Raw genomic sequence first — 27891 nt, 5'->3', positions numbered from 1 at the left:
TATTTCTTCAGCTCCATCAGCACCCTGAAGGCATTCTTATATTGGACTCGGAGAGCACTGTGCGATTTCTGAGTATATCTGGTCCACAGGGCGCAAACACATTTATACTAATATAATACCGAATATCTAAGTCTAACCTAAAGAAATACTTAAGTCAGACCTCCCAGTCAACCCCAAGAAAAAGGTTCTTGAATCCTGTATACTCCCACGCCTCTCATACGGCAGTCAAACATGGATCTACAGTAAGTACACAACAAATAATCTAAAAGGCTGGTCGACTTCACAGGTGACCGAAGAGCTGGCAGCTTTCTCGCACAACGTATTAGCATCGCTATACAGCGGGGAAATGCTGCCAGCATCCTCGGCACCATGCTAAAGGGGCCAAATTTTTTAGACATATTTTAATTTTATTTAGTATTAGTTTTTAGTTTTAATTTTGTTTTATTTAATAGATAAGTTAGTTTATTTTTATAATGCACAACAAATAGAATACAGACATGTCAAAGAGCCATGGAACGAAGTATATTAAAAGTAAACAGGACGGACAGGAAACGTAATCAGACATAAGAAGGACAACAAACGTAATAACGCCTTACAACACTGTAAAAAACTAAAATGGAAGTGGGCAGGCCATGTGGCACGAATGAGCAAGGACAAATGGGCAAATAAAGTAACTACGTGGGCAGGACCGCTCGGTAAACGAACTGATGGAAGATCGAAAGAGAGGTGGGCAGACGAGATAGTTCGAGCTGCTAGAAAGGACTGGATTACAAAGGCTATGGATAGAGATACTTGGACGGATATGGAGGAGACCTTTACTCGTTGAGAGGTCCTTAAATAAATAATTATGTGTAATTTATTAATACATATTTTCTGTATAAAAAGTACTAATTCATAAAACTTAGCAATGTTATATGTAAGGTATAGTAAATGCATGAAATGAATTTATTATTTTATTAAGAAATTATACTGTAAACTGTATTTGTTTATTAAGGAATAAAGAGGTTATATTATTAATACCGAATACCGACAAACATGGTACGGACTGCGTTAAGAAGGTTCGACCGTGTGTTGTTATTGTTAGGTACCTACCTAGAGAAAGTATGTTCATTGCTGTCGTGAAAGGGAATCCAACGTATTGTACATACTTATATAGTCGCATCCTTATCGAATCACACCAAAATCATGGTATGCTTCCAAATTTGGCTTGGCGTTTTTGACGTGGTCCTTTCAGAATCTTCAAAACTAAACCCATCGACCGTCAAATATGTCAACTGACGCGCGCAGCTAGAACCCAATATTAACCTTCGTGCATTGCAATAAGGTTCAGAATGACTCGCCGCACACGACAGGTGGGGCGTTCAAAGGGTTAAGCAGGTTCTAGACTTACCTACTGTCTTAGCTTACCTTATTTATTTCTTCATCGAAGCACGTGCGCAGTTCATTAGCTTGATGGCAGTCGGTAATAGGCTTATTCGCTGTAACTAAATACAATATAGTCTTGGTTACCGCGACAGTTACTACGAACGAAATACCACGAAATAAAACTATGTGAGGTATATTGCGTATAATGCAGCTCTAGAGCACTGTACTTTCTAAGTAGGTTTTTTGTACTTTTTTTACGATAAGCAATTAAAATTTTGGTTAAAGTACATTTGTTGTACAGTTTCCATCCTGATAATTAACACCCCATTCCATAAACAACGATATTTTTACCTAAATTTTTAATTGAAAGTACCCTTAAGGAATTTATACTTAGCCGTGCTTTTTAAATACATGTGTATTTTACTTTCGTCGTGTTCGAAATGAAAAGTAGAGTGTTTAACTCGGGTGAAAGGCCCAATTTCAGTCTCGGACTATTGGCGCTCTCTTTCGAGCGCACTTGACAGAAATGGGTGCCTTTCATCCCTTGGTTAACAATCTACCATTAATCATCAATGTCTTTTTCTCGTTTTCTCGGCTTTTTGCCACGGCTCATGGGAGTCTGGGGTCAGTTACGCAAATAATTCAAAGTATTAGCGTAAGCACTCGTTTTTAATGCGTCTGCCATCTGATCTTTCAACCCAGACGGAATTCTAAGTCATATTGGGATTAGTCCGGTTTCTTCACGAATGTTATTCTTTACTGAAATTCGACTGGTAAATATATTATGTAAATTATATTGTATCGTGCTTAAGTTCCGAAAACCTCATTGGAACAAGCTGGAGTGTGAGCCCGCGACCTCCGGACTGAAAGTTGCACGCTACCTCTTATAAGTTTGAGAATAACGTTGACTGGTACAAAATGTCTCATGCATTAATTTCCCCTTACATTAAGTTTTACTTTAGTAAAATAAAGTTTAAATAAATAAGCATATATATTTACCATGGTTGCATGTTTTGTGTAATTGTGTTAATCGAGGTCTGAATAATTTCATAAAGTGTGTTGGAACAGATGTTTCAGCGAATAGTATCACCACCATTTGCAGTTCTGCCATTTTACTCTCAACGAACCATCCGCGCTCATTTATCTGCAAACGACAAACTATAAGAAGCAAGAAGAAGCAATATGCCAAAGTATGACACTAATAAGATAAGACTGGTTAGAGAAACTCAGGCCGAAAAGACTCCGCGCTGCCAGACCTCCTCCCCTGGAGTTTCATCATGTTTGTGATTGCTGTGGCAGATGTCGGTCTGGTATAAGACTCTTTAGTCATCGCAGACATTGCAATCAACCTCCCCGCAACACTTTATTTCACCCAACGCTGCAACTGATGAAGTTATAAATAAGCGAAGGCCCAGCAGGAAGCCACTTCAGCTTTATCAACCTGCGCAAAAGCTAAAAGTCTCCAAGTCAAATGCTTGCAATATGGCTGTTAAAATATTTAATAGAGTCTCAGATGACCTCAAAACTCTACCGATATGTCAATTTGAAAAAAAAATGTCTCAGTGGTTGCTTGGTAAATGTTATTACTCTGTAGATGAATTTTTAAATTGATATTTATTATAAATTATTAATTAATTTTGCTAATCTTATACTGACTTTGAATTTTAATGTTTAATTTAACTCCTCATGTAAATAATTATGTAAATATTTCTAAGCCGATGCATGCCGGCAGAATATGCTGACCTAATATCTTCTACTAACCAACAGTGTATGTACCATATTCTTGGAAATAAAGTTTTTAATTGAATTGAACAATCATCTGAAATAGATGACGTGTCCAATGATCATGATGATGATGACGATGACACTAATGTAACTACTTTTTTTTGGATCAAGCGGCTACTACATAAAATGAATTAGTAATATTGAAGTCAGTAAAATGCATACCACGCGCAACAATTCTACATGACAGGAAGAAAACGCGAACATGGCAAAATGCACAACCTGCTCCAAAACGTTCAAAAGAAAAGATCTACAACGCCACATACGCTCCGCTCAGCTCACGGCGACCACAACATTCGCCACAAGCGCCTCCACCAGAACAACAATTACCAAGATCTCCACTCGAAAAAGCCTTCGGCTCCCCGTATCTCAATGACAGGGGTGTGAAAACCGGCATCTGGCAAACACGCTGGGACAAAGTATGTCCTCTCCACGGCAAGCTTTACGATCTACCTTCCTCTAGTACCATTAGCAGGAAATTTATTCACACTCTTGTTGATGAAATAGAACTGCTAACCCATTCGGTATACCCCTCAGAACGGGTACTAATTTACATCGCAGTCATGCTACAAAGAGATATGAATGTTAAACAAGCGAAAGACATAAACCGGTTGCTTGAGCGCCGCTTAAAGTTTTGGACACTATGAGACTTACGAGTACTAACCGAATCAACCAAATCCGACCACTCTGTTTGTAACTCATACAACCGAAAGAAACATAATTACAATATAACACAAACGTTTACACGCCTAATTTTAAGAGGCAAAATACGTGAAGCCGTCAACTGGTTATTAACGAAAGACTCCAGTAAAATCCTCAATACCTACGATGAAATAGACACCACTGGAAAAACAGTTGGCGATGTCTTGATAGTTAAACACCCACCCTCCATAACGCCTGATCCTCATCTATTTACCCTTCCAGAGAAACTCTAGGAAATGCCCCCACTATTCGAAGTCGACATAACTAGCAATCACATGGAACAAGTTGCCAGAAAGTTACACAGTGGCGGAGGCCCAACCGGGACAACCTCCGAAAATTGGAAGGATTTCCTCTTAAGATTCCGAGAGGCAAGCTTACATCTCAGAAATTCCATAGCACACTTAACCATGAAACTGAATAATGAATACATTCCTTCTTCCTCGCGTTGTCCCGGCATTTTTCCACGGCTCATGGGAGCCTGGGGTCCGCTTGACAACTAATCCCAAGATTTGCAATCAAATAGAAGCGCTAATGTCAAGCCGCCTCAAAGCCTTAGACAAATCCCCAGGAGTAGGACCCATCGGCATTGGAGAATGGTTGTGGCGAATCTTATCAAAATGCATAATCTTAGCTACTGGTTCTGAAGTAACGGAAGCGTGTGGCCAGTCACAAATCTGTAGTGGCCTTAGTAGCGGTACTAAAGGTGCAATACACGCAATGAATGACATCTTTCAAAATAAATGTCAACCTAACTCAAACTGGGGAATGCTTCTTGTTGATACAAATAATGCTTTTAACGCTGTCAATAGACAAGTGGCACTTTGGCAGGCGAGAATATATTGACCACATTGTGCCCGGTTTTTGTATAATACATACAACGGTCACGCCGAACTTATCATTCGCGATTCCGACATGAGACTATACAGCAGAGAAGGGGTAACTCAAGGAAACCCACTGGCCATGCCCCTGTATGCTCTTGCAACCCTGCCCATTATAAACAAAATGAAGATGAATATATCATACAATCCTGGTATGCAGACGATTCCTCAGCACATGGTGATTTAAAAAATCTACGAAATTGGTGGAACAACATAAATATGGCAGGACCATCCTTTGGCTACTTTCCGCATGCCAAAAAGACATTGCTCATAGTATCCGAAACTGACAAACAAACAGCTCATCAGTATTCAAAGGTACTAATCTAACTATTGTCACCGGATCTCGCTTGCTACGTACTCTGGGAAGCTACGTCGGTGAAGGAAAAAGGATTTCATAAAAAATAATGTAAATAACTTTGTCTCCAGAAAAATATCACTAATCTGTAAGAACACTCCTCAAGCCGCCTACACCGCCCTCACTAAAGCAATTTAATTCCAATGGTCATACCAACTACCTACATGTCCTGAAAAACTCCCACGAATTTTTTGAACCACTAACACATGCCCTACGCACGATCTTCCTTCCAACGCTCTTTGGAAGTGACATCTCTCCAATTGAAGCCCACCTATTATTCTCCCTACCTATAAATAAAGGCGGACTGGCTATTTACGACCCTTTGAATGCCACTAATGACATTTAGAAGAAAAGCTGCACAGCTCTCTCCGAAATGTCATAATTTATATGTTATAAACTTCCCTAGCAAAATTTACACCTAATAAAAAACGAGCGATCGAAAGATCCATCGCAGCCAAGATGAAAACGAAGTCCTTAAATTGGCTCTCGGTTATTCCAACAAAAAAAGATCACTTACTTATATAGATCGTATCCCCATTAGAATTCAGAAATGCGCTATCAATACGCTACCATAGAATATCAAATGCCATGCCGTAGTCATGCGAAGGCTGTGGCAATGGTAGCTTCAACATTGACCACGCGCTCTGCTGTAAAACTGGAGGTCTAATCACAAGGCGTCATAATAAGATTAGAGACTTATTCTGTGAACTCTGCCAACACGCGTGGGGCAACGTAACAAAAGAACCAATCATTTCGAAAAATGACTGCGACCTACGTGCAGATCTATCCTGTCGCGGCGTTTGGGATGCGCAGAGGGAGGCGTTGTTTGATATCCGTGTCGTCGACACTGACGCTCCTTCTTACCTCTCACGACCCGTCACATTTGTACTAAAATCAGCCGAAGGCGAAAAGCAGAGAAAATATTCCAAGTTCTGCTAAATTCGACATGTAACTTTTACCCCACTTGTAACTTCTGTTGACAGCGTCTATGAACAAATGGTTGAAACCCCCTTTTCTACCCAAAATTTTTTCAATTGGTATTTTAACCTTATTGATTATCCCATCCGCGCGCCGCGCGTCCAATGATGATCCCTACTATACCCTGAATCATAATTAAATTCCATCAAATCTACCACTGTGTTGCCAGTAAAGTGAAACGTTCCATAGATAGTAAATATATTATTGGCGAAAGAATGCACGTAAGTAAATAATTTACTACTAATTTGAAACACAACATTTAAATGCTTAGTTTATATAATCAGACTTATTAAAAAAGCAGTCCCATTAATTAATATTGAATTAAAACTATTTGGTAGAAATGTTTGTTTTGAAATGGTAATACTTCAGGTCTAATCAACATTTGGTATTCCATTTTAATACAATAACATTATTGTCTTAAGATGTGTGTATTATTAGTATTATTACTATACCTTAAAACGTAAATTCGAAAACGACAACTACAGGATAGTGTAATACGCCCATATGGTTACCATGATAGATTTATGGCGGCCATGACACTCACTTGTCAAGACAAGTTGTCACTTCATTCGGCATCTGACGTCTGTTACTTATAGTATTTTTCAAACAGAAAGGGTAATCAGAAAAGAACAGATGTCATCTCTATAGAATTTTGCGAGATTTGGCATTTTAAGATTATAATTTTCAAAATCATTTCGCTTATGTAGTTGGCAGCGTTTCATTAAAGGTATAGAAAATGGAGTGACCGAAAACGGTAAAACGTCCCACTTTGTCGTTTGCCATAAGGACGAGATTTGCTTGTATCTTTATACGAATAACCTGTCAAGGCGTCCTTATGGCAAGCGACAAAGTGGGACGTTTTGCCGGTTTCGGTCACATATTTTGACGTAATTTCTGTATTCCATACAAAAACGGGTTTAGTATGTTCGTCACCTTCAATAAGATAATTATTTTTTATTATTCCAAAAAGGTTAGTGACATCTGGTCCGTCATACTGACGTTGACAGATGTCATTGTGACAGTGACATTTCATGGTAGATTTGATGGAATTTAATTATGAATTAGGGTATACAGTTTCTACTAGTCGCTTTAGCTTTGGAAAGGCTTAATTTAAAAATATACTTAACTGAAGAAATATGTTTTTACAAATAAATATATTTTTAATAAAACATTTAAAAAGGGCAAAGCCAAATGGAATTTGTTAATAATGTGGCCATGCAGTTTGCAGCTCGCTGTACACCCAGCAGCCACATTAACTATAAATGGAATTAAATCATAAAGTGGCCATGAACTTTTGCAGCTGGGTGTACATCCGTGATAAAAAAAACATCAAAACTTACAATTCCAAGTTTCTCGTATTTACACATGTCCAAACATGTCTCGTTTGTATTTTTGCGGCAATATTCATCAATCAACATAAGTCTGTCGTATGTTAATACCTTAAAATAACCGGAAAATTATTAGTGCATAGGGGAAATGGTTGCCCGAAGGTCGACTGGTAGAGAAGGCTTTATAGTATTAAGTCCGTCTTTTATACGATTGTTTTCTTTTTTGCAATAAAGGCTAAATAAATAAAGTTGTAAACGAGTGTTAATAGAAACCTATATGTATACTTAAATATAAACCTGATGTTATTTATTTATGACTCGAGTCTACAATTTAGACAGTGAGGCGACACTCCTCCTTTCGGCTTTTCTCGGCTTCGTTCGGGTCAGCATTGCTCCGAGCAATTATTAGGGTTGGCACAACTTGACATCCCTTTGCGTGTACGACCACAGATAATTTAAATTTTGATCACCCTAAATGGCCGAAAGGATAGTGCCATACATTAAAAAGGGACAGCGTAATTCGTCCATTAATCGTTGTCAAACTTCGGTTTTGTAGGAAGTGTGATTTCGGTACGGTAGTAGAAAATAAAGAAGAAAATAAGTTGTGGCAAAAATTTCATTTTCGGCACATGCTTTTATCGCTGACTGTTATTTTGTTTCCACAGGCAACCAATACTCATTGAGACAATTCTAAAAACCCCAACCACAATTAGATTGCCACCTACGGCCTCCTGCTGTCTCCATCATCAGATCAGCTCGATACTAAAATGTCTATAATATTGCATTGTCACCCGACTTACATATATATGCATGCAAATCTCGGCTTCATCGGAAACCAGGAAGTGGATAAAATTTAACTTGCAAGATTTGATTACAGACTCACACAGACAGAAAACGTGGTGAAACTAAATAAAAGATACTTTTCTCAAACTTGCAATGAAATGTTGACATGACTTACTTCAAATTAGGTCCGGAAATTCTACACATCAGGTGCGATGAGTGAAGATGATATGTAAAGGAATTTCATACAGCCTTACACACCTAGGCCTGTAAGGCAACCTTCTTTTGTTTTTAAACGTCAAATTATGGCACGTCTTGGCATTCAACCATAAAAAACCTATAAGCAAAATTCTGCCATTATGTTTTTTTTTTCTTTTTTTGTCTTTTCTGTGTTTCTTTTTTGTGTTTGTTAAATATTATTTCAGCGATTCAAAGGGGAACAAAAATTTCATTATTTTTGCGCTACGACGCATGACTTATGAGATACCTACTGCCCCATAAAGTTTTTTTTTTCAGTCATGCAAAAATCTTTATAGGGCTGTATCTCCTAAACCGTGCGTCGTTGCGTAAAAATAATCAAATTTTCGTCCCCCTTTTAATAATCCGAAAGTAATAATAATAATCATCATCATCATCCTATTTTTTTAAAATTATTTCATTGCAAGTTTGAGAAAAGCACTAAGTATACTATACAAATCTCGGCGAGAAACGGAGTTGTCGACCTCGCTACGCTCGGCCGTCTATATCTACTTGGCCTGCAACCCTTCGTTTCCCGTCCTCTATAGTAATGTACACGTACTAAAAATGAAGTTTCGTGCGAAATATGTTATAAATACGCTAAAATAACAAATTACATATCGTCCGCCATATTGTGTATTGTTTGACGTAAATGAAAGGCAGAAGCCAATTTAGCATACAGGCACGATTTAAAATTGCGTAAAATACATTTTAAGTAGTTTTTCAGATAATTATCCTTAAAAGCAATCAAATTTTCTTAAATAACAATAATATTAGTTAGTAAGTATACATCAGTATTTTGAAGTAATATTAAAAATTAAGCTTGATATTAAATAAATACTTGACGTAATAACCTCATGCGTATCTTTTCCGTCTTTGTTTTGTGGTACCTGTAAACATGAAATATTTTATTTTGGTATAATATCATTATATAATATTTTCGCATGGGGTGAAAATTTACTTAAAAAGTATACTCATGGACAAATTTAGAGGAACGTAAAAAAAGGTTTATGCCGTCACCTGTCATTTCAAAATTAGTAATTAAATCTTTTTTTGCGTTCAGCCAAATTTGTCAATGACTTCCATGAGTGTATATAGTCTGTCATACAACCTTGTCAGTACTGTAGAAAAAGGCGCGAAATTCAAACTTTCCATGGAACGATAACCTTTCGCGCCAAACTTTTTTAAATTTGCCCGTTTTTAGGGTTCCGTAGCCAAATGGCAAAAAACGGAACCCTTATAGATTCCTCGTGTCCGTCTGTCTGTCCGATTATGTCACAGCCACTTTTTTCTACTGACGGAAATGGCTTGACAGACTATAAATAACTGATTGTTCCACAAAATTAACTTTATACCAAATAATATTTGATTGAATCAAACGTTATTTAAAATAATCCATTCCAATGATGAGTGTAAAATACCAAGAATAAGTAAGCGTGACACTAGGTCTGCTAAGATCATAAGATTGACACGACCGTCAGCAAAAAACTATTATGGTCGAAGAACAAAAGAATATTTGATCCCCAAAATTTATAATGAGCACTCTCTTCTACTAGAACCACCTAAATTAAACATAGGTAGTTTGAAATCCAAATTTAAACAGATTTTTCTACACAAATATGAAAACTTAACCTAGTTACCTAATACTTTCTTACTTATTTTCGGTTGTCAACAAAGTGTTTGTGCCGCTAAAATATTATAATAATTCCTCCTTAATGAACAGCTATCATATCTATCTTGTGTTGTGAAATGGTATGTCAAATCTCACTAGATTATGGTATGTTCCTGTGCTCATAATGCTACTTAACCTACATTACTCAGTTTTTAGTGTACCTATTTAGTTTAAGATTATTTTAGAGCGCACCGCCAACAAACTGTTTCAAAACCAATAATTATTTTAGAATATATAATTTTTTTTTTTTGTAAAAATAAAAAAAAAATATATATATATTCTAAAATAATTATTGTTTTTTTTTTCTTCAGTGAAAAAAAAGTCTATTGATTAATTCTCTTTCATTGTCATTTAATATAATATAATATTTGTTATTTAAATTTTAGGATGTTATTTAATTCGATTTAATTTAATTTTAATTTTATTTTATTTAATTCTTTATGTAATGTAATTATGTCTAAATGTATAATGTATAATAATGTATATGGAAATAATTTTCTGGATTAAATTTCATTCATTCATTCATTTTATTTGAAATAACGAGTCCGAGATTAATTCTTATTGAAATCGACTTAATACGAATATTTTTTTTGTTTTTATTCTTATCCACGTTACATTTTGCCTACTCTGCTTGAAGCCGACGCAATGGAAATTATAATTATATCTGCTTTGTTTCCATATTTACTCGTATTGAATTGAGTACCTACTAATATCATTGATATTCAGTCAGTTTACTGGCGTACAACATCAAACTAATAAAACTTATAGTATAAATGTATTTAGGGCAACCTATACAGATAGAACAACTCCTCCTCCTCCGCCTCCTACTGTCTCCATCATCAGATCAGCTCCACGGTACTAAAATGTCTATAATATTGTATTGTCACCCGACTTACATATATATGCATGCAAATCTCGGCTTCATCGGAAACCAGGAAGTGGATAAAATTTAACTTGCAAGATTTGATTACAGACTCACACACACAGAAAACGTGGTGAAACTAAATAAAAGATACTTTTCTCAAACTTGCAATGAAATGTTGACATGACTTACTTCAAATTAGGTCCGGAAATACTACACATCAGGTGCGATGAGTGAAGATGATATGTAAAGGAATTTCATACAGCTTTACACACCTAGGCCTGTAAGGCAACCTTCTTTTGTTTTTAAACGTCAAATTATGGCACGTCTTGGCATTCAACCATAAAAAACCTATAAGCAAAATTCTGCCATTATGTTTTTTTTTTTTTTTCGTTTTTTGTCTTTTTTGTGTTTGTTAAATATTATTTCAGCGATTCAAAGGGGAACAAAACTTTCATTATTTTTGCGCTACGACGCACGGCTTATGAGATACTGCCCCATAAAGTTTTTTTTTAGTCATGCAGAAATCTTTATAGGGCTGTATTTCCTAAACCGTGCGTCGTTGAGTAAAAATAATCAAATTTTCGTTCCCCTTTTAATAATCCAAAAGTAATAATAACAATCATCGTCATCATCCTATTTTTTTTTTAATTATTTCATCGCAAGTTTGAGAAAAGCACTATACTATACAAATCTCGGCGAGAAACGGGGTTGCCGGCCGCGTATCCCTTTGCGACCTCACTACGCTCGGCCGTCTATATCTACTTGGCCTGCAACCCTTCGTTTCCCGTCCTCTATAGTAATTTACACGTACTAAAAATGAAGTTTCATGCGAAATATGTTATAAATACGCTAAAATAACAAATTACATATCGTCCGCCATATTGTGTATTGTTTGACGTAAATGAAAGGCAGAAGCCAATTTAGCATACAGGCACGATTTAAAATTGCATAAAATACATTTTAAGTAGTTTTTCAGATAATTATCCTTAAAAGCAATCAAATTTTCTTAAATAGCAATAATATTAGTTAGTAAGTAATACATCAGTATTTTGAAGTAATATTAAAAATGAAGCTTGATATTAAATAAATACTTGACGTAATAACCTCATACGTATCTTTTCCGTCTGTGTTTTGTAGTACCTGTAAACATGAAATATTTTATTTTGGGATAATATCATTATATAATATTTTCGCATGGGGTGAAAATTTACTTACAAAGTATACTCATGGACATATTTAGAGGAACGTAAAAAAAGGTTTATGCCATCACCTAAGTCATTTCAAAATTAGTAATTAAATCTTTTTTTTTGCGTTCCTCCAAATTTGTCAATGACTTCCATGAGTGTATATAGTCTGTCATACAATCTTGTCAGTACTGTAGAAAAAGGCGCGAAATTCTAACTTTCCATGGAACGATAACCTTTCGCGCCAACCTTTTTTAAATTTGCCCCTTTTTTGGGTTCCGTAGCCAAATGGCAAAAAACGGAACTCTTATAGATTCGTCATGTCCGTCTGTCTGTCCGATTATGTCACAGCCACTTTTTTCTACTGACGGAAATGGCTTGACAGACTATAAATAACTGATTGTTCCACAAAATTAACTTTATACCAAATAATATTTGATTGAATCAATCGTTATTTAAAATAATCCATTCCAATGATGAGTGTAAATCTATAATATAAATCTTATACCGTTATAGTATAAATCTTATACCTTTAAACGAGCAATTCTTGTATATATATATATTTCTGTGATCTCGGAAACGGCTCTAACGATTTCGCTGAAATTTGGTATATGGGGGTTTTTAGGGGTATACAATCGATCTAGATTAGTCTTATGTTTGAGAAAACGCGTATTTTTAATTTTTATTGTTTTAGACAAGTTTAATTTATTAAAAAAATGTAGTTAAGATTATCACCACAACATTACAATAAATAGTTATAACCGAGCAAAGCTCGGTCGCCCAGGTACTGTATACAGATAGAACAACCTATACAGATAGAACAACTCCTATCTAGGTAAGGTACAGTCAGCATCAGAAGTAGCGGATCAAATAACGTTTCATAAGTATGTACCATTCTGTATCGGCTTAACAAAAAGTGATGTCTTTAATATAGAACAACTAAGACTGTAAAAGATATACTTATGAGCGCGAATTTTAGAAATTTATCTATATTTGGAAAAGTTATCCGGAACATCAGATACTTTTGGCGCGTTGTTTCATCCGCTACTTTTGATGCTGACTGTACACAAGGTTTATAGGTACTATGGATAGGTCCTAGGCGACGATGTACATATTTATATGGTACTTACTTAAATATACACATTCGCACTCGCAATAAAAAGAAAAAAGCAAGTGACATATGCATCCATCACTCGAGATTAAAAAAATCGTGCTCATCACACACAAATTCTCCTATTAACTCAATTGGAACCCAGAACCGCTAAGTGGGTATACTAAGGCAATGAAGCTACGGAACCCTTCATTGGGCGTGGTTCGACACGCACTTGGCCGATTTTTGTTCACTGTCAACTCGTCTGGAAGTCTGTCTTCTCTTCTTGTAGATTTGACAGTGTTAGATTATTATTTGTAAATTGTATTATGTATGGAACTGACCTGTTTCTCTCTGACGTCCAATGTTGATAAATATTCACTATTTAAACCCTTAACTCAATATCACGCGAAGTTTACACAATTTGTGATTTATGTGGGTACGATACGAAACCACGGTTGATTAGAGAAACATGGATAGTGGTAACTTTGATACAGTAGTTAACCTACTAATAAGATTTGTTAACTATTTTAAAGTGATTATATTATGTATTAATATTACTTATTAGTAATTATGTATAACGGAGTTTATTGAAAAGATGTTGTGATCATTTTATTCTGCATTATTCGATAAATGAGAAGATACGTTTGTGACGTCACTTCTCGAACGACAAATGGCATGATTAACCAGTTGCGAGTGGCTGGTTAGCTTAGCAGTGGATATAAAAGGGCCCGACCCCATTTATTTGGATCATTCTCATTGTGATTCTTCGTTGCGCTGCAGCACTGAGTTAATCGTCGCCACAGGAATATTGAAAGTTAAGTAAATACTATGTTGATAATTATTTTAATGTTTATATACCTTAATGCTGAATTAATTATTAAATAATACATTCAGACATATATTGGTCAATTATAAAGTACTTATTAGTGATTGTATTTATTAAGTAGTTGTTGATGATAAAGTGAATAAATTGGTTTATTGACTATAATAAAAAGGTTTTATTTTCAATTATATTTGTTCATTATTTAATTTATCATACTAGTAATCCACATAGCATCTAGTGATAGTTTTAGCAGTTTCGATTAATTCTGAATCAAGGTAAATAAATAACTTGATGACAAGTTATGCCAAATTTATACAGTTAACTTAGTGTTTTCAAGCAGTATTGTGAATTTAAGGTAATATTGACTATTAATTCTGTTTTAATTGATTATTTACATAGCAGCAGGGTTTACTTTTATCTACTCGGACATCCATGTTAATTAATTATTCTCACAACGGCATATTTTGATGACATCGGCAACAAAACAGACTTTATGCGTTCTCCATGTCATAAGAATGTCTCGAAGATCTCTCAGAAGAGACGGTCCAGATAGCAGTTCTGAGTTGAGGCTTACTCCTTACTCTAACTAGTACAATGATAATAACAAACAAACCCTTTTGTTTGATATGTTACCATAGCTAGAGTTAATATACCTACAATAAAATGTGTAAAAATATTTTGCATAATGCCAATATCCTAAATGATGAAACCTTAGTCGCATTATAAGAGAAGGTCACTATCAAAATTTGTTATTAACCAAACATTGCCATTCAATTTAACTTTTGCTTTGACTCATTTTTAATTTTACCTACATTAATTCAAATACTACATAATAATAGCATGCATAGCCTGTAATTTAGTATTAAGTTCATCTTCATGGAAGCTTACTGTATAACTGTAATAACATCCTATGTACATGACTTTACAAATAAATATCTAAATATCCAGGGAAGAAAATGGGGACTGCGTCACATAGACGCACAAGCAGTCGTCCACTATCCTATTTATGCGTAAGCGAATTTTCATACAAATTGACCAAGCAGCAATATTGTTCAAAAATTCATTGCCGGCACGTTTCGCTAAAGCACCGCACCAGAGGGCCTACCGAACACTGAAATTCGCAATTTGCGGGCATCTTTCTCTTTTACTACAATTAAGGCAAATTGAGAGTATAACTCCTCTGATTACCTCAGCATATGCAGGAAGCACCATTTTGAATTAGCTGATATTGCCTATATTATAACTATTATAACTGCTATTTAAACTTACATTTAATACGCCCGCCCGATCTTAACGTTACGATCACCCCATTTCGCTTAAACGTACTTCAAAGACAAAATAGTTTTTTTACTACAATTAAGGCAAATTGAGAGTATAACTCCTCTAATTTCCTCAGCATATGCAGGAAGCACCATTTTATTCCATGAAATAAACGGCGAGAATTAGCTGACATTGCCTATATTATAAGCATCAACAGTGGGTATATTAATTGCCCTGAACTGCTATTTAAACTTTCATTTAATACGCCCGCCCGATCTAAACGTTACGCCCATTTCGCTTAATCGTACTTCAAAGACAAAATAGTTTTTTTGTGTCGTGCTTGTCGTAATTTGAATATTCTACCCAGAGGTATTTAATTGTTCCATTCCTTCATTGAAGCGAAAATCCGTTTTTTAACCCGCTATTATCCTTTTTTTTAAATTTATATCTACTTTAAGAGTAACCGTTATGCGGTCTGTCTGAGTGCTTAAGGATTTACGTAACCTTTATTTTTACTGTTAGTAATGTCAGCAGTTCTATAACTTACATAAGCTTTGAGTTGTATTATTTTTTGTATTTTGAAATTGTATAAGTCGTGATAGCATTGTGTGTACTTGCGCGCAAAGTTTGTTATATTGTTATTCCATTTCTATCTGTGAGTACCTGTAATTGGCTTTGTATTGTTACCTAAATCTGCATAATGTTTTTATAGCTGTTGGTACTCCTTAAAATAAATTAATTAATTAATTCGCGCACTTCGGTTTTCGCGGTAGGCCCCCTCATATTTACACTCCGGGCATACAACTCCCGGTTGGGCCTAGTGGGTAGTGACCGTGTCTATGAACCCGATGGTCCTGGGTTCGAATCCCGGTAAGGGCATATTTATTTGTGTCATGAGTACCTACTACAGAGGTTTCTTTCCGATTTGTGGGTATTTTCATTGTCTTTAAGTATTTGTATACTTATCAGAGTAACCATAACACAAGCCTTCTTGAGATAACTGTGGAACTTAGTCAATCTATGTAACTATGTCATGTTTGAAACAAAAATATAGAAACTTGATTGTACTCGTATTAAGTTTAATATGATTTCTCATACATTTTGAATTGGAATTTGTTTTTCATACATTTGTTCCACTTAAGATGCGTTTTAGACGTTCGTTGTCCTCTCAGAATCTTCTGCTCGTGAACCTATTGACCGCCATAGACGTCAACTGACACGCCCAGCTTCCCCAATTACATTCTAATAAGGTTTACAATGACGCGTCGCAAATGAATAGCCGTGGCGTGAGGTTCAAAGTATAAAGCGGGTTTTACTGTAACTTAGCTACGTACCATATCTATTGCTGTATTCAGGCACTGCCACAAGAAACGACCTCTCTCGCATAAATCATCATGTTGATTCCCGTCCACTGTAAATATTTAAACACAATTTTATTTTCTGGTAGCGCGATAGTTACTTACTCCTGAAATGAAACTTTATAAACGTAGACTATAGCGTATAATGAATTTAAACTACATCCCGACGTTTTGAACCGGCTTCATTTCTTCTTACGCTGACATCGGTCGCCGACGTCGCTCGAGCGTCAAGCGTCCCGTCGGTCGCGTATGATTAAAAAAACCGGAAAAGTGCGAGTCGGACTCGCCCACAAAGGGTTCCGTACTTTTTAGTTTTTTTTTTTTTTTTGGATTTTATGGCCTGGTTACGAGACCTTTAAGCCAAGCCTTATATTGTATTACACAGCACTACGATTGTGATAAGCCATATTAAAGTTTTAACACTGTATTTTTAATGTACCTACTTGTAAATTGGATAATATGCACCAATGTCTTTTAGTAGATTACTAAGCGGCGGCGGGCGGGAAGAAAAATCACTGATGTTTTTATATACTTCACTCAGTTCACTGGCAAGCACTAATCTGTCAATAAGGAACTTCTGACATTTAAATAATAGGTGGTTAACGGTTCCTTCTTCAGCTTCACAGAAAGTACACAAGTTATTCTGTATCAATCCCAGTCTGGCAAGGTGTGATGGTGCAGCATTGTGTCCGTAGCGCAACCGGTTTATCGTGGTAATAAAATCCCGACTGGCTTTTTTCAGGTTATTATACCATGGCGTTCTTGGCAGGCTTTCTTGTATGCTTCCGTACCATTTTCCTTTTCCTAAGTCTTGATCCTTGTTCAACATTTGTTCCCATAACATTCTTGCAGATAGATTTATACAGGATAAGTAATCAGACATAGGAACATACATAGATTCACTAACATTAAGCGTGTTTATACCTTCAAAAGCTACTTTGTCTACTATTTCATTACCAGTGATTCCTTTGTGAAAAGGAACCCACATAAATGAAACGTCAAGTTCTTTAAGGCGATATTTATATAATAGTTCTTTTATACCATATAAAATAAAATTGGTTTTAAAATGAATTTTAAGAAGTTTTAAGCCCTGAAGCACACTTAACGAATCACTTACAATTAGAAAATATTTACAATTATTTACATTGCCAATTCACAGTAGGGCCTGATAAACTGCATAAGCCTCAGCAGTAAATATAGTACATACATTCTGCAGAAGAAAGCTCTGAGAAAATTTAGATTGTGGATCATAAATTGCACTACGTACATAATCCACACCTTTGCTACCATCAGTATAAATAGTGTAATAATTATTATCGGAAAGGAATTGTAACATGTCTACATTACTAGTAACCGAATCAATTATTTTAAATGGTTGCATAATGCTTTTGTAATGGGAGGAATAACATGGCCAAGGATGCCGCTTTCTAATTTTACTATATTTATTTTCAATTTCCAGAAAAATTTGAAACAATATTGGAGAGTTATTGCCAAGAAGGAGACCCTCTCCAGTTGCCAGAGGACCGGACACATTGACTCGGTGAGGTAAAATCTTGTTTATAATTTTATTGTTATTATAATATAATATCTTGAGACAATATCTTTCAGCAAGAATAATGCGTCTTAAAATAAGTGGCATAATATGTGTCTCAACTTCCATGGCCCTTATGGGAGTTGAGCACATTGCTCCGGATATAATTCTCAGAGCCCTGTTCTGCAGAATATCTAATTTGATTGCATGTGGGCTATTTATATATGCCATAGCGCTGTAGTCAAAATGGCTCCTAACTATAGCTTTATATAAAACAGATAGGATCTTGGGATCAGCACCCCAAGAGACACCGGCTAGACATCTTAATACAGTTATACCTTTAAGACTGTTTTTAGAAATATATTTCACATGTTCTTCAAAAGTCAGCTTTTGATCAATGATGACACCCAATATTTTTTTGGATCTTACTCTTTCAATGGGCTCTCCACAGTATACAATATTGCAGGTTGGATCATCATCACCAAAGATCATTAAACTGCTTTTTGCAGCATTAATCTTTAAATTTAATCTATTGTTATAATACATACCTAATTGATCTAAGGCTTTATTTATGTTATTTATGGCAATCTGCAAATTATAGTTACTACTGTACAAAACAAAATCATCTGCGAATTGGAGTATACTTACATTGCTAGTATCTACATATTTACAAATTTCACATGTGTACAAATTGTACAGTAGTGGTGAAAGTGTGGCACCTTGCATAGTGCCCTTTGAAGTTGATCGAGGCCCATGCAAAATATTATTGTGTTTAACAAATAAGGTTCTATTTGTTAAGAAATTATATATCCACTGACATAGTTTGACAGGTCAACCTACGTCAGACATACATCAGACATAATATTGACTAGGATAGCTGGGTCAACATTATCAAATGCTCCTTGCACATCAAGGAAAACACAAACAGTGTGTGACTTTAAATTATTTGACATTTTCAGATCAGAGATGAGTGAAATAAAACTATCAGCGCAACTTCGCCCTCGACGAAAGCCATACTGCAAATATGGAATGATACCACTAGCCTCTACAAACCAATCTAAACGGACTTTGATCATGTTTTCAAATAACTTACCAAGACAAGAGGACAAGGAAATTGGGCGATAGGAACTAGCCTGTTCTGGGGATTTATCTGGTTTTAGTATTGGAATGACACACTGTGATTTCCATGATTCAGGAATGATTAAATTAAGCCATAATATATTAAGCACATCAAGAAATAACTTCTGAGCAGAAAAATGAAGCTCTTTGATTACAATATAGGGAAAATTATCTAAACCTGGACTTGTGTTACGTCTGGAGCGTAGACTAGTTATGAATTCATTCCACGTAAATGGTTCCATTAAAAAATTTGAATCGCTATTGTTATTATTTCTGTTAAAGTAGTTAGGTAAGGTACTAGTATCTTTTAAATGACTATTATCTGATAATTTGTCTAAAAATGGAGAAATGAATTCATCTTTGTATGATCTAATATTGGACTTAACACCTTTAAAAATTTAAACCATATCCCAAATCTTACTTATAGGGGTAGTCCTGTTGAAAGAATGGCATAAGTCATTCCAGCCGATTTTCTTCTGTTCTGAAATAGTTCTCTTTTTCAATGCATCTAGCTTTTTATAATTTATGTAATTTTCTATGGTAGGATCACTTCTGTATAGTTTCAAAGCATTATAGGATGCAATAACACTTTCCTCACAGATCTTGTTCCACCAAGGTGTTGGAGGTCTACTAGCAAAATGAGCAGATTTAGTAAACTTTGAGATAATTTTTTTTTTTAATACCACGACGGTGGCAGGCAAGCATACGGCCCGCCTGATGGTAAGCAGTCACCGTAGCCTATGGACGCCTGCAACTCCAGAGTTGTTACATGCGCGTTGCCGACCCTTTAAAAATCTGTACACTCCTTTTTTGAAGAACCTCATACTGTAGACCCTCGGGAAAACCTCGGCAGGTAGCTCATTTCACAACCAACCGGAGCGTGCGCAAGAGGAAGTTCCTCTTAAACCGCACAGTGCGTGACCATTTAGGTTCTAGGGTGTGAGGATGAACACCCTGCCGACGGCGGGCGGTGCGGTAAATATATGGTTTAAATAAATTGGGCTTTTATTTCTCAGTCTGTCCTTTAAGTCAGTGTGTTCCACAAACACTTTAAAATCAGTTGTAGTCGAGTTTTCCGGAAATAGTCTTTTGTAACCAGGCTTAAAGTACGGAATGTATTGTTCATTATTAGACCGCTCACCGCCGCCGCCATCGTCCTGGACTCCATCGCCGCCGGCTTTGGGGCGTTTGTGGGAGGTGGGCGGGTTATCCCCGCGTCGCGCGCTAGTTTTGAACGGACTCCGCTCAGACCCCCGCCCCCTACAACCACCCCTACCCCTTCACGGTCTAGTACTCGCCGGAACCTTGCGGAACATGGAGTTATTTATTGAAGCTGTTCGTGCGTATCCTTGTTTATGGAATGTTAATGACAAGGATTATCGCCGAGGGGATAAAAAAGATGTCAAGCCACTTTAAATTTGCTTGATAATGAGAATGTTATTTATAATGCGAAAAACATGAACCCGCCAAATTGCCCAGAAATTGTTGGGGGTGGGCTAGTCCAGTCCTGCCAGCCCAGCTCCTCGAGGAATCCTATCAAACCTTTAATGTTAAGTAGGACCTCGGGGAGGTCTCTCGGAGATCCGAGATGTTTAGCCCTGTATGGAGTCACTCCGCTGCATTCCAGCACCACGTGAGAGGCTGTTTATTCTGTCTCCATGCATCCTCGGCACAGGGGACTGTCTGTGACACCTATTGTGGAAAGATGTTTGTTAAATAGTCCATGACCTGTTATGGCACTGGTTACCATACTCAGTCGGACCTTCCCTAGTTGCAGGAGCGCCCTTGTGAGCTTTTCGTTGATGCCAGGCATGACTTCTTTTGCCTGTCTGGTTCAGCCAGTGTTCTGTGTGTAGTTTCCCTGTACGTGCCAGCAGCATTGAGCGTACCTTGCTAAACGGTATCGGAAGAATCGGTTCCGGACCAATCGCCCCCGCATTCGATCCTTGCCTGGAAAGCTCGTCCGCAGCATCGTTACCCCGGGATCCACTGTGTCCCTTGATCCATTGTAGGGTGATCTTGTTATTATGACATACCTCCATTAGTCGTTCGTGGCATTCGTGTATAAGTTTGGATGTAACTATATGGCTATTTAGAGCCATTAAGACTGCTCTACTGTCGGAGAGTATGCGGATGGAGTATCCTACTACCTTCCTTGCAGTGATGGTAGCCGCCGCGTTTATGATGCCCATTGCATGCACTCAGCTTGGAATACCGAGTTATGGGCTCCTAGCGGAGTGGTGATTGACATGTTCAGGACTTCTGAGAAGGTTCCAGAGCCTGATCCGCTGTCTGTTTTGGACCCATTAGTGAAGATTCTCAGCTCCCGGGGATTGAGTCCTTCATGATTGTCGTCCTCATATAACTGTATTTTGTACCTTTTGTCGAAGATAGCTTGTTTGTGAATCCGATCCGTGCCTGACCTAAGCACTGGAAATTCGTCATACACCTTTTCCAGGCATTTTGTGTGAAGAGCTCCTGTGATGTTAGACCATATCTTGAGGGTTCGCAACCTTACCGCTGAGAGACTGGCCTCTTGCTGTATGTGCAGCGGTGGAAGGTTTAGCATGACCTCCATGGCTGCAGTCGGAGTAGACCTCGTGCAGCCAGTGGTGGCCGCGCATGCGAGCCTTTGGAGTCTTTGTAGTTTGTCTCGTACGTTGCCTAGGTTTGTTCTTGGCCACCAAACCAGAGCACCGTAACAGAGTAAGGGGCGGATTATCGTCTTATAGAGCCAGAGGGTAATTTTCGGGTTGAGTCCCCACCTCTTACCAATCATCCTTCTGCACTGCCAGAAGACAACTCTCGCCTTGTCTATCCGTTTGTTGATGTGGTTGTTCCAATTGAGTTTATTGTCGAGAGTTAGTCCTAAGTACTTAACTTCATCTGACAGCTGTAGCTCAGTTTGGAAAAGTGTTGGTCTGGTAAAGTTGCCAAGCGCCCTTTTATTGGTGAACATTACCATTTCTGTTTTGGTGGGGCTTACTGATAGGTCAAATTCTCTACACCAGCACTCTACGATCCGAAGAGATGACTGGGTGAGGTCGCATACAGTACTGGCGAATTTACCTGATATTAAAATTGCCAGATCGTCAGCGTAGCATATTGTGTAGAAGTGTTCCTCGTTCAGTTTAGTTATAAGGTTGTTAACGACTAGGTTCCACAACAGAGGTGACAGGACTCCTCCTTGGGGGCATCCTCGCACCGCCGCTACGGCCTGCGGTTTACCTGCATACCTTATAGTCCTTTTGTTTAGCATGTTCATGATCCACTTTGTTAGTCCGGGTTCCGCACCGTGGCTTTCCAAGGCGTTCCCTAAACTGGTAAAGTGGGTCTTGTCAAAAGCGCCCTCGATGTCCATGAAAGTGCCCAGGCACAGTTCCTTGTCATGGATGGCTCTCGCAATGCGGCTTACAACCATGTGTAGGGCCGACTCTGTGGATTTACCTGAGCTGTACGCTTGCTGGTTGTTGTGCATCGGTATGTTCTTCAGCGTTCGATCCCTCAGATCCCTGTCATACAGTTTTTCTAGTGTTTTCAGTAGGAATGATGTGAGACTGATGGGCCTAAAGGATTTGGCAGCTGTGTAGTCATTCTTACCTGGTTTTGGTATGAAAATCACGTTCACATCCCTCCATCTCCTGGGCATGTACTCCCAGGCTAGGCAGGCTGCCATGATGTCGGTCAGGATTTCCTGGATGAGTCCTAGACCCCACTGTAGGAGAGCAGGGAAGATCCCATCCGGACCAGCCGCCTTGTAGGGATGGAAGTTGTCTAAGGCCCACCTGAGTTTCTCGGCGGTGACGATCCTGTGCGCCATTTGCCAGTTGTTGTCTGTTGTGCTGTTTTCCTCGTTCTGCTGGCCTTCATCGACGAGACTTACGCATCCCGGAAAATGGGTTTCCAGGAGGAGGCGCTGGGTCTCTGCAGGGGAGGACGTGTATGTGCCGTCGGGTTTCCGCAGTGAGCCCAGTTGTAATGTGGGCTTCTGCGCTAAGGTTTTTCTTAGCCGGTTGGCGTGGTCTGGTGTTTCGATGCTGCTGCAGAAGTTCCTCCATGATAGGGATCTCCAATACCGCAGTTTTTTTTATACTTGGCCTTGGCTTCATAGTAGATATCCCAGTCCACTTCGGCCGTTGTGTTCATGGCCCTGTTGAAGAGTCTCCTGGTTTTCCGCCAGAGTGTTTCCAGTTCTGGACCCCACCACTGGTGACCCGTTATGGCCGTCCTTGACGGTGGGTTTAAGGGGCACGCCTTGTGGTAGCTGTTTACTAGGGCATCAGTTAAGTTGTTTACCTGATGTTCTATTTGAGTTGGTTCCCGAAGATCAACCCTCGGAGAAAGCAGGTCGAGGCTTTCACCTAGTGTTTTCTTAAAAGTGGCTCGGTCCGTTTTCCTGGGATTCCTTCGGGCGATTGGTGTGTCACTAGATGCTAGTAGATTGAAGCGAATCCATCTATGGTCTGAGCAGGAGGCCTCTTGAGAGACGTGCCATCCCATAACAAGTTCACTGATCTCCGACGCCAGAGTCAGGTCTATAATCGTCCTGCATCGTTTGTTAACAAATGTTGGTTCGGCGCCTACATTTAGGATGTTTAGATTAGTAGTCACAAGATATTCAACAAGTGTCTTACCTCTGTTGTTACTGGTCACCATTCCCCACAGCGGATGGTGTGCGTTGGAGTGAATGTAGTCGGCCAACTATACTATATATGAATCGAAGTGGTGTTCCTATTCTATATTGTTTACTATTTTTAATTTTAAACCTACTCATCCCTAGTTTAGAATATTTTTTACTATTATTGCTTTTAAGCCTATTTCATTACATATTATATTTCAGTCAAAGAAACACATTTTTTATAATGGTGTAATAGTGGGAGTTATTATTACATTTTATATAATGGGAGTGAAGCGGTGGTAGCCGAGTGGATATGACGTCCGACTTTCAATCCGGAGGTCGTGGGTTCAAATCCTGGCTCGTACCAATGAGTTTTTCGGAACTTATGTACGAAATGTCATTTGATATTTACCACTAGCTTTTCGGTGAAGGAAAACATCGTGAGGAAACCTGCATACATCTGCGAAGAAATTCAAAGGTGTATGTGAAGTCCCCAATCCGCATTGGGCTAGCGTGGGGACTATAGCCCGAGCCCTCTTGTACATGAGAGGAGGCCTGTGCCCAGCAGTGGGACGTTAGTATATAGGCTGGATTATTTTTATTATTATTATTATAATGGGAGTTATCCACTCCCGTCGCATCAAGGCGACCCGCTCGACGAGGGGCGAGGCTCAACGCCGTGGCGAGGCCAGAGTCTTTGGCTTTAGGCGCTTCCTTCTCCGCATTTAGGTACCCTTCTTGATACTGACTCGATGCGGGTGGCTGTGGCTCTTCGCCTGGGCTGTGAGGTCTGTGAACCTCATGTATGTATGTATGTCTGCGGCTCTATGGTGGAGATGGACGGCCATCACGCCTTAAGTTGTTGTCGGTGTGCAGGAAGGTACCCACGCCACCACGCCTTAAATGATATCATCCGGAGGGCGTTGGTCTCGGCCAATGTAACTAGTGTGCTGGAGCCGCTGGGTCTTAGTAGGTCTGATAGGAAGAGGCTAGACGGGTTGACCTTGGTCCCGTGGGAGAGGGGCAGATGTCTGCTGTGGGACGCTACGTGCGTTAATACTTTTGCTGCTTCTCATATTAACCGAACCGTGCGTTCGGCGGGGGGTAGCAGCTGAGCTGGCGTCGGTTCAAAAGCGGGCGAAGTACGCGGCGCTGGCGAACTACATATTTGTTCCTCTTGCCGTAGAAACCAAGGGCTGTTGGTGTGCTAAGGCCAAGACATTTATTGGGGAAGTGGGCAGACGCATGCGGGAGTGTGGTCATGACCCTCGCTCCGGGTCGTTTTTGATGCAGAAGTTGTCCATCGCCGTTCAACGTGGCAACGCGGTGAGCGTGATGGGCTCCTTTGCATCTGGAGGGGCGCGGGGCGAGTTGTGCGGATAGTTTTTGTGTGTCGGTTAGATTTAGGATTTAGTTCAGTTTAGGTTAAGATTTTTGTGTTTGTATAACTTTATATATATAATAATTATATAATAACTATTTGAATGTCAAAGAGAGATCAATATAAAATTATAATAAAATTGATATTATTATACAGCGCAATAAATTATAAACTAATAACTAGTGCTAATTTTATCAATTTTCTGCTGTGTGAAAACAACAAAACTGCCAATGAAGCAAAAAAAAGTACACTTGTGTGTACTTTTTACGGCATTCGAAACGCAGGATTTCACGCGAGAACCTTAAAAACCTATGCTACCTTGGCTACATTGCGATTATAATTATTGGTAAATACATTAAGATAGATCTCAAAATTTCTTTCCAATCACGTTTAAATCCGTACCATGGTTTGTCGTGAGGAGCTCGCATTGCCGACCGGCGCAGACTGCGGGCCGCGGCTCTCCGCGCCCGATTACTCGGCGCGGGCTCCGGCAGCGGTATGGGAGTGGATTTGGGTACTACGGCGGTGGTCAGTGTGGACAAACCTTTAGCGAATGACGTAGTGAGTGTTGTGTGCGATCCATCATTTGACAATAATGCCGAAAACGAGGGTAGGTTCTCGCCTCCCCTGCCGCCGTCATCGGCGCGGAAAGCTGCAGCCCGCAGTCTGTGCCAGTCCGCTAACGCGAGCTCCTGAGGACACTTCTCGGTACGGAGCGAAACATGTCGACTTAAAATACGTGAGTACCTAACCCGCTTTAATATGTTTAATAATGTGTCTGTGTAATGGGAGTTTTATTATTTAAAGTGTAAATGAATATATTTACAACGGTAGTAGCATTCTTCGGCGATTCGATTGGCTTGAGTTTCTGTCAATAACTTCATATCTACGGGAAAGTCCATCCATTCTAGCAGTTTATGCTCGTCAAACTGTCCTTTTTGTGATAACTGCAAAGTACAAGCTATAAGGAGCTAGAAGAAATATGTCAATTTATAACTATATCGTAACTAGTGCGAGTGAAGCATAATCTTCTATAGTGAGGGAGCACAAGATGGGATTTCTGGAGTAACTCGAGCGTCTCAGATTAAGATACGAATGATATCTAGCTACCCTAGGTGGATCCCATACCTTAACCATTTTAGCCGTATATATTTTGGCGGGTTGTTGGTGAGGGGTTGGTGGACAACTAAAAAATACTTAAGTAGATTGTTGACTTGGTTTTTTTGGTCTTGGTTATAATTGTGCTAATGATTAATCTTACAATTAATTGTACGGGTTTTTATTAATATGACACTAAAGTGTAACTTGTATCTAGTGTAACATTAGACAACTGTTACAAGTGTAGAGTATTTACGTAAATACTATTATCAAACAAATACAAGGAACACAGCTAGATTTTATACACGTGCCGCCATTTATTATTAAAAAAAAACTTTTTAATAAATGTAAGCCCTTATCATCGCATTTTTCAGCATATTTTCGCACATTTTTGGCTTTATTTTAGTGAATTTGTGTTGGATAGTCAGTTTTAACTGTTTAATTCCATCAGCTTGTTAGCATAGACACGTAATTTTAGATAGCCTCATAGAAATAAGCGAGGGGCTGCAAAATTTGGGGATTTGGGCCAATAACTGACACTTTTTTTCGAAATTAATCAAGCCAACGACGTGTTTTTAACAACACAAACCTTTGAAAAAAAATACTTTGTGCCAGAGGTAGACTTTTGGCAGAAACTATCTTCCGTATACAATTGACAACCCTGAATAATATATTTCTGAAAAAATATTTACTCAATTTTGCACTTCTTCTTCTTTCTTCTTCTTTGTCAGGGGCTATATAAGGCTCTACAGCCTAAATATCACTGCGATCATTCCTGATCCATTGTGATCGCCACCTACTACAACTCTCGATCCAAACCTGCAACTTCAAACAGCTGCAGGATCTTCTTGTCACAAGTGCGCATTAGGCAAGGGCATTCTGCGAGGATGTGCAAAGGCGTCTCCTCTACCTCCATACAGAGTCTGCACCGCCCCATGTCACATTTCCCCATAGTGAGCATGTGCTTATTTAGACCGCCGTGCCCAGTAAGCACCCTTACCAAGTTGCACAGTTGGTTCCTAGACAGCGCTGAGGCATTCGAGGCCGCCTTTTTGATGAAGGCTTTGGAATGATTCAAGCCTGTGGTTTCTCTCCAGAGTTGAATGGTTTTGTAGTGACAGTAGGTCTTTAGGGTGAGCCGCGTTAGGCTTTTGGGAATACCACAGAAAGGCTCAGGAATGAAGTTCTTCCCCTTAGCCCCTGCTCGCGCGAGATCGTCGGCCTTTTCGTTTCCCGCGATACCCGCATGCCCCGGTACCCAACGTAGAACAACCTTGTTCCTGGCTCCAAGGTTGTTCAGTTACTGGGCATTTTTTTTTTTATACCACGACGGTGGCAAGCAAGCATACGGCCCGCCTGATGGTAAGCAGTCACCGTAGCCTATGGACGCTTGCAACTCCAGAGCACCACCAACCAACCAAACCAACATAGATCATAATTATCAGTACTTATATCTTGTCATTCGCGACGACGCGTGCCTAGAC

General features: G+C 38.7%; 1 protein-coding gene and 1 long non-coding RNA gene across 2 annotated transcripts in view; one reads left to right on the top strand and one right to left on the bottom strand.

Annotated features, from left to right (window-relative positions):
- The window catches only part of LOC133531700 (uncharacterized), a 131114-nt gene that overhangs the window by 62486 nt on the left and 40737 nt on the right, over positions 1 to 27891 (bottom strand). The window contains exons 11-17 of the mRNA XM_061870068.1: positions 26136 to 26256; positions 16637 to 16713; positions 12047 to 12082; positions 9260 to 9295; positions 7401 to 7499; positions 2365 to 2509; positions 1408 to 1484 (exon numbers count right to left, since the gene is read on the bottom strand). Of these exons, the coding sequence (XP_061726052.1) occupies positions 1408 to 1484; positions 2365 to 2509; positions 7401 to 7499; positions 9260 to 9295; positions 12047 to 12082; positions 16637 to 16713; positions 26136 to 26256 (591 nt within the window). The remainder of the gene's footprint in view (positions 1 to 1407; positions 1485 to 2364; positions 2510 to 7400; positions 7500 to 9259; positions 9296 to 12046; positions 12083 to 16636; positions 16714 to 26135; positions 26257 to 27891) is intronic.
- On the top strand, positions 16721 to 19571 carry LOC133531733 (uncharacterized). The gene is made up of 2 exons (XR_009801585.1): positions 16721 to 18205; positions 19151 to 19571. It is a non-coding gene; the product is annotated as an uncharacterized LOC133531733 (long non-coding RNA).

The sequence above is a fragment of the Cydia pomonella genome, chromosome 25 (assembly GCF_033807575.1).
Source record: "Cydia pomonella isolate Wapato2018A chromosome 25, ilCydPomo1, whole genome shotgun sequence".
NCBI lineage: Eukaryota > Metazoa > Arthropoda > Insecta > Lepidoptera > Tortricidae > Cydia > Cydia pomonella.
Note: the sequence above shows the minus strand (reverse complement) of the source record. Positions and strands in the feature narration are given on the sequence as shown.